This window comes from Bidens hawaiensis, unplaced genomic scaffold, assembly GCF_021521415.1.
Source record: "Bidens hawaiensis isolate Kalapana, Puna unplaced genomic scaffold, B.hawaiensis_p1.1 tig00007410_1, whole genome shotgun sequence".
Taxonomy (NCBI): Eukaryota; Viridiplantae; Streptophyta; class Magnoliopsida; order Asterales; family Asteraceae; genus Bidens; species Bidens hawaiensis.
The window spans coordinates 1-7,920 of record NW_027491514.1 but is presented as its reverse complement, the minus strand read 5'-3'; the positions used below and the strand labels follow the sequence as shown (position 1 = coordinate 7,920).

The 7,920-nt window shown below is 33.7% G+C and overlaps 1 protein-coding gene across 1 annotated transcript; it reads right to left on the bottom strand.

Moving 5' to 3' along the window:
- Nucleotides 1–391: 391 nt before the first annotated feature.
- Nucleotides 392–7,804, bottom strand: LOC143635083 (chitinase 4-like). The gene is made up of 2 exons (XM_077102980.1): nucleotides 7,654–7,804; nucleotides 392–801 (listed from the first exon to the last, which is right to left on the bottom strand). Exons 1-2 carry the CDS (start codon nucleotides 7,802–7,804, stop codon nucleotides 392–394), a joined length of 561 nt encoding a protein of 186 aa, XP_076959095.1.
- Between the last annotated feature and the right edge of the window lie 116 nt (nucleotides 7,805–7,920).

Below are 7,920 nucleotides of genomic sequence, written 5' to 3'. Positions count from 1 at the left end.
GGTAAAATTTTCATTCATCATCATTTTAAAACTTAATGGATGAGAGGTTTGTTGACCGATTCATATATGACTTTATGGTAAACCTAACACACTTAATAAAATCATTAATTAGCAAAATCATTAATTAACACTCAACAGCCCCTAAATTAAAAACTTAAAAAGAAGTATCACCTTGGTCAAATATAGAAACAAATCATTATAAAACTTTTAAAGTAAGAAATTACATATGATTTTCATTTATTTCTATAAACAATGGTGTTGTCATACATAACAGATAACACATAGAGGTACACATACAGATCTTAGTGATCCACATGTTACACGTAAAATATAAAAATATAGTTGATTTAATTATAAGAACATGACGACGGAATCACATATTTGATGTAGCCTAACAATAAAGGTTATCGCCCGGTGTAACTCCAAATTGGCTGCAATATTGAGTGTAGTACTGGACACGAGCACTTACTTTGTCCGGACTGCCACCATTACACTCTATTCCATTGATAGCTCGAATGGTAGCTCCAAACCCTTGACCAGAAAGTATGACCGAGTGGACATTGTTCATCCAAAACCATAAGGCGGTCTGAAAAGAGATGCCAGAATTCGAACCCACAATTTCAGGATTGTTGAGCCCATCAAACCCAATACTGTTACCGGCTGCCCCATAGTTGTAGTTCCATGTCAGTTGGAGTGGACCTCTCCCATAGTAACGTTTGTTAGGGTTGCATGGATATTGAGTATATGTATTGTCATAGTAATTATATATAGCACCATTTATTTCATTGATGTAACAAAAATCTGTTCACATATAAAAACAAAAGTTAACAGATGAATTATAGATCACCTCCTTATTTTCAATTAACGGGTTGTGTATCACTTATAATTAACTCTCTTCTATCCAATTTACGTTTGGCAATTTTATTAAACCAAACTATCACTTATTGGGTGATGATAATAATTAATAAGGGCCGGCCCCCCGAGGATTTAAATACTTTGGCCGAGCCGAAAGCCCAATATAAATAAGAGGCATATGCTCTAACGAGTTACAAAATATAGAAGCTAATTATTTTTAAGTGACGATTAACATTATAACAATAAACATAACAAAATTGTAGCATTAAAATTAAGGAGCGAGCTTCGAATCTGTCATATATTTGTTTTTGTTTATTTGATTATTATTTTTTTAGTTTAGACCAAATATATTAAATGGATTATGAATAAAAAAAGTTGTTGGCCAATATACTTAGGATGATTAAAATTCATACATTCATACATATCGTATATAAAAATTTATATATATATATATATATATATATATATATATATATATGGTTGGTAACATTTTTCACAACTCAAAAATAGTTAAGAACTATTATGAACTCATACCAACCAAACATTTTTTGAAATTTTTATATATATTAACATTATTTGACACTAGTTTTATAATATTTAAAAAAAATTGATTACATATATAAAACACAAGTTTATACATGTGTAAAATTATATAATAACAAATTTACGTATGTGTAAAAAAAACATAGATATGTGTAAAAACTAATTTTCATAATTGTAACCGTTAACATTGATCTAAAAAGTGATAAAACTACACTCAATTAACATCAACATACAAAATTTTATTAAAATTACGTTATTTTTAAAAGTTCCTTCAAGTTCCTAATGGACGATTGTGGTTAGCAACAAAAGTTAAAGCATTCACATTTATTGGATGTTCCTTCAAGTTCTTACGTTTGTTGCTAACCGCAATCGTCCTTTAACGCCAAAGGAATATGTATTTTCTAATTGTGTGAATTATAGAATGTAATTATATTACAAGATAGTGTATTTATAATGTATTGTAATAAAAACATAGATAATGTAGTTACTTACAAAATTACACTACTCATCAGGGTGGCCCTTTCTTTGGGCCAAACCGGGCCGCGACCCATCATCGTTTTCGTTTAGTAGTGTACTTTACCGAAAATATCCCAAAAAAATTATATTTATTAAGTTCCCATCCACATTATTTGAGTTCGAGTCAACCACGAAAGGTTTAAAAATAAAGCCCAGTTACAACTTAAAAACTAATTATTTTGTTGAGCAACCTACTAGCCAAGCCCAACTAAACACTAACATTTGATCTTAATCTAACAAACAGATTGGGCGCTCTTTTAGAGTCCTGAATTCGATTAGCAATTGAGGTTCGGCGTTGAGGAGGCACTCGACAATTTGCAGGGACGATTCACAATTGGAGAATTTAACAGACTAGGTTCACGATTGCATTTTACCATTATTTTTTTTTTTTGTGTTTGTTATTTCAATTTTGTAGGTTGGGGTTTGGATTCATCGGTTAATTTGAGAGATACGTTGACTGTGAATCTGTGTTGATATGTCATAACTCATAAAATGTTACTATGTTAGGTTAATTTGTTAAATTTTGTTGTGGTGATATGTGTTAGGTTAAATCATGGTAAAGTCGAAAAGGATTGACTCTTTTTTTCAAAAGAAAGGTTGATTAAAATCTAGAGGAGGAGAATAAACGTCACAATGTTTCATCACAAAGTGAAAATATTCAAGATTCGTCTTCGCAATAAGATGCCCGATGATTATCACGCGAATAACTTGGTGATTTACATCGAAAAAGAACTTGCTGAAAGTTTTGATTCAACCTCCGTAATTGATGAGTTCAAAGAACTTACAAGTCCCCATGCTGAGTTGTGATTCTTTTTCAGGTACTCATCCTTCTCCTTTCTTCTTGTTTTTTTTATAATATTGATTTATTTTGTGTAAGAATGGTAATTTGAATGATTGAAGTTAAATTTAAATTACTGAATTAGTATTTTAGTTGAATGATTGAATATATAGGTTTTATTGTTTGACCCAACCCGAACCGGATTGTTGACCCGACACATAGAAGTAGGGCTGTAGGGGAGAAAACTTTTTGGCTCTCGTGAATTTTGGCCCATCCATAGTACTAGATGTTTAAGATCCACTACTGCTACTCATATATATAATTACACTTCTTAATTCGCACAATTAGCACGTAAATTTAATTTGTACGTTAACCTTCCCCTCTATATCTATAATTCATATATAATGAACGTAATTAACAAAGACAAGAAGAATGTTCTTACGTCCAGTTTCATGGGTAACATGTGCGAAGAAAGCTGTTCTGGGCAGCCGAGTTGAGGAAGCAGGCAAAAAGTAGTCCGAAAGCTATGAGAATTCTGTATGTTTTCATGGTGTTTTGTTTGATTTAGATTTTGGAATTGTGAATGTGAATTTATAGTGTGTCTGGCCGTTGGCTGTGTCAAATTATTCCAAAGTTAATTTGATGATTGTTATGATTTTTAGTTGAATTTTCAAAGTCAGATGTTGGAAAACTACTAGATGCATCTTAATTCGGTGACTCAGCATCGAGCATGTGATAAGTTCAAATGAGTCTATAACAAAAAAATTACATGCAACTATGCAATTTTTTTTATTAAGGATGATGGGAAACAACCTAAGCATTTAATCAAACTACTTTAAAAGGTTAAGATTAAAGCGGTACTGTCAATTTTGTAAAAGAGGAAAGTCGTCCATTGTATCGAGTTTTGTTTTCTATTAAATACTGATTACGTAAATTCATGGCACGATATTCTTCATTCTTTTAACATCTTTAAAGAGGAAAACTAAACACCACACTCAATCTTTAATTATTTAATAATTATGCACCAATTGTAGTATACAAATTGTCAAAACAAAGGAAGGAGGGCGAACCAAGACTACCCTCCAACACCCATATTGTTAGTTAATCCAAGTTTAATCATACATGACATAACATATAGAATATGGAATAAACTATAGAACGATAAGGTATATGGACTTGACTGATGAATAAACAATGAAGAAAAGAGAATGGCAGAATTTTTCGATTATTCCATCTATATGAATGTTAAATACATGTGTGTATGTGGCCGGGATCGTATGAAAAGTTTGTTGTCGTTCAAAAATGTGTGGGGGGGGGGGGGGGGGCAATCTACTTTAAGACTATAAATAAATAAATTATGCATGTGTACATGAGACAAAATTATAAGTATTGTTTAAATAACCACAAAAGATCGTGAATGGTTGTGTCAAAAAGAAAAATGTTCCCTTTCATAATTAATATGTGTGTGTGTGTTTGTTTTTAGTTGTGTTGTAGGGTGATCAATGCAAGGCGAAAGTTTAGTACCATCTCTAGTAGTAATCATTTTAAGAGTTTAGTTTCTAAGAAAAGAGGATGAGTGGAGGAAAGAGTGAATGAATTGGATGAGAGAGAGTGTTGATATTTTTAGAGGTATGGATTTTGAAGAATCAACACTACTCTTAGGTGGATGAGTGTAATCCAAGTGAAAGTAGGTATTTTGAAAACTCGAATTGAAGACTTCAAGGCTTTTGAATGACAAAATGAGACGTGGAAGAAACTTTTGTTAGGTTCGTTGAAGTTTGCAATTTTGGTTGCAGACTTCAAGATGTTGGCAATTGGGGATTCCGGACTACCAAAACATAGTCTGGGACTTTGAATTGATTATAGCATTCCGCACTATAACTATTGTTAGCTCATCAAGATAGATCAATCCGTGCATTTTTAGAATCTTGGTAGTCCATGTTTTTCGTAGAAGATTGTATTATTAGCGGAGAGTAAACATGGTCTGAATGAGAAGTTAGATGAGTGGGAGCAACCTTAGAGCAAAAATGTTATAAGTTACTTTAATACTAAGTACCTTTATTATGAGGACACCCACATAAATAATAAATTGGGTAAGTGGTCCAATACATAGCCATGTTCAAGTATTTAGGATCATTCATCTAGAGTAACAGAGACATAGACATTAATATAGCCTACTGCATTCAAGAGAGCAATCACAAGAGTATTGTATAACAAGAGGTAGGGATGATAATGAATCAAATTTGGGACGAGTTTAGATCATCCTAACATCTTATATGATTATAAAGTGGATCAAATACAAATCAAAAAATCATACCAAGCACGCGAATAAAATTAAAGAAAAAAAAAGGCATTCACTGTTGTAATTATCACAACTTTTGTACTATGTTTATATAATAATTATTCTACTTATAAAATTATTACGTGACCGATGTCGTTTGGTCGGTCAAAAATATGTGTAAAAATACGTAGTATATGAAATTTAAGTCGTCTTCATGAGAAATTTGTGGTCAATTTTTTGTTCACTAAAGTTTTAATTAATGACTAAAAATAACAAATAATTTTGATTTGGTTTGATAAACAATTGTGAGAAAAAATAATATTCTTCAGGTTTCAGGTTCGTTAATCATAATCAATCCTATTGACTAGTGGAAAGCCATTAACAATGACCATGTATATAATTAATCACGTGGTAATTGAAAGACAAAACTAAATGAGTCTTATTGAAAACAGATTTAATAATATGACGTGCAATTGGAATCCGAATATCTAGTAAAAAGTATAAATTAATTGATCATAATAAACCTTTCATTCGAATAAAATCATGGGGGTTTAGCCACTCATGATCATCATAAAATCTTCAATCTTTATTGTTAAGCGAGCGAGCTAACCCCTTTTCCCAATCTCCAGTGGGCTGTGTTGTTGCTTCCGATCAATGTTGAATTGTTGTGGGCAGCCCAAACGTGAGCTTGGGCCCACATTGGCTTGACATACGTTTCTTCTGACCAAATTAATTTAGGGATGTGATCCTCCCACACCACCCCACATGCCTATACGGCTCGTATAGGCTTATACGGTCGTATAGGATACGCATGCCTGACAAGGGGACAAAAAAACAGCTTTTTGCAGCCTATACGACCGTATAGGTCTATACGGCCGTATAGGCATTAAATGGCTCGTATAGCCCTCTGACAAAACCATAAAAGCTATACGGCCGTATAGGGCTATACGACCATATAGAAATAAAAGATATACGATCGTATAGGCTATACGACCGTATAGAAAACATTTGCAGAAACATTAATACAGCCTTAATCGCTGCCGAAAAACGACTATACGGGCCTATATGAGTCGTATAGTGCTATGTTATCTTCATTATGTGTTGATGTGCACTATTATGAACTTTATGTATGTGGACCACGTTTAAAACTAGATGTATTTTTGGGTGAACTGGTTACTTTTATCTATGTGGACCATGTGTTTAGAAGTTATATGTGTATTTTGGGTGACACTATTATTACTCTATCACACATATTTAAAAGTTACAAATGATATCTCTATTTATCTTAAATTATTTAGCATTCTTATGTTTTAATTTATTTGATCCAGGTAGTAACAAAGTGTTTTCTTCAACCCTTAGATAAATTAGTGAAATGTAAAAATTAGAGAAAGGAAAACAATTAAAAGTTACATATGATATCTCCATTCATCTTAAATAAAATGGAGTAAAAAAAATGTTTTTGGTTTAATGTAAAGGCTTTTAATCAAAACGACATTTAAGCCCGTTAAGATAAACGAGCCAAATACGACTCGTATAAATCACATATATTGTATATGTGGTCATCAATTTTTTTTTAAAAAAAAAGTACCTATACGGTCGTATAGGCCTATACGGTCATCAATTTTTTTTTAAAAAAAAGTACCTATACGGTCGTATAGGCCTATACGACCCATATAAAAAAAAAGTACCTATACGGTCGTATAGGCCTATACGGTCATCAAATTTTTTTTTAAAAAAAAAGTACCTATACGGTCGTATAGGCCTATACGACCCATATAGGCCTATACGAGGCACTATAAACGATGGCCGACAACCTCAGACACAATCTGACACGATTAAGGTCCTATACGACCGTATAGCCCTATACGAGCCGTATAGGACAAAAAATGGTGTATGAGGATCCATGGTGGTGTGGGAGGATCCCATGCCTTAATTTATCATCCGTTTATTTTTGTTACTTTGCCTAACTTCAAACACAACAAAACAAACGTGTGTACCCTTACGCCCTTATGGTCTTGTTTTATTTATAAAGCAATTATCTCGTGTAATTAGAGTATTTATCATATATAACCAGAGTAACTATTGAAACATAATAAATTGGATGTGACTCAATGGTACAACATTCACTTTACTAGTGAGAAGTAGGGGGTTCAAACCTCACTATCACCAATTTATATGGGAGATATGAGGGATGACTCTGGCTTGCCAGGGTTCGAGTCCTGATCTCACCTGGTTTTACCGGCTCCTCGCTGTCGTGCCATTAGGCGGGCGTGGGGGTCGGGTTTTTATCCGGTGAATCCCTCAATATGGTGGACCGCTAGGGGCTTCGTCCTTCCGGAATAGTGGCCGGCTTGGGCTACCTTTGGCAAATGAGGGCCGCGTACGAAATACCCAACGTTACTTAGTTGGCCGTTCAAATAAAAACTACTGAAACATAATTACCCCGTCTATCTTTGTTTTCCTCTTCATTCTCTGTGAACACGTGATTTTGGTTATTTTTGATGTTTCAATTCTTGTAGCCTCTGTATTTGCATGTATATAAATCTTATTCCATTAAACTTCAATAAAATGACAACAAAGATAGTCAGTGTGATACACAAATATGAATTTTATTTTTTTTCACCGTTTATACACGGATAGAATCCCACATTACAAATAGCCTAACACCGAAGGTTATCACCCGTTGCAACTCCGAGCTGGTTACAGTATTGAGTGTAGTACTGGACACGAGCACTTACAGTAGCTGGATTGCCACCATCACATTCCATTCCATTAATAGCTCGAATAGTAGCTCCAAACCCTTGACCGATGATCGAGTGGACGTTGTTCATCCAAAACCACAATGCGGTCCTAAAAGAGATCACAGGATCTGTGGCCACAGTTTCGGGATTGTTGAGCCCATCAAACCCGATGCTCCTTCCGGCTGGACCGTAGTTGTAATTCCATG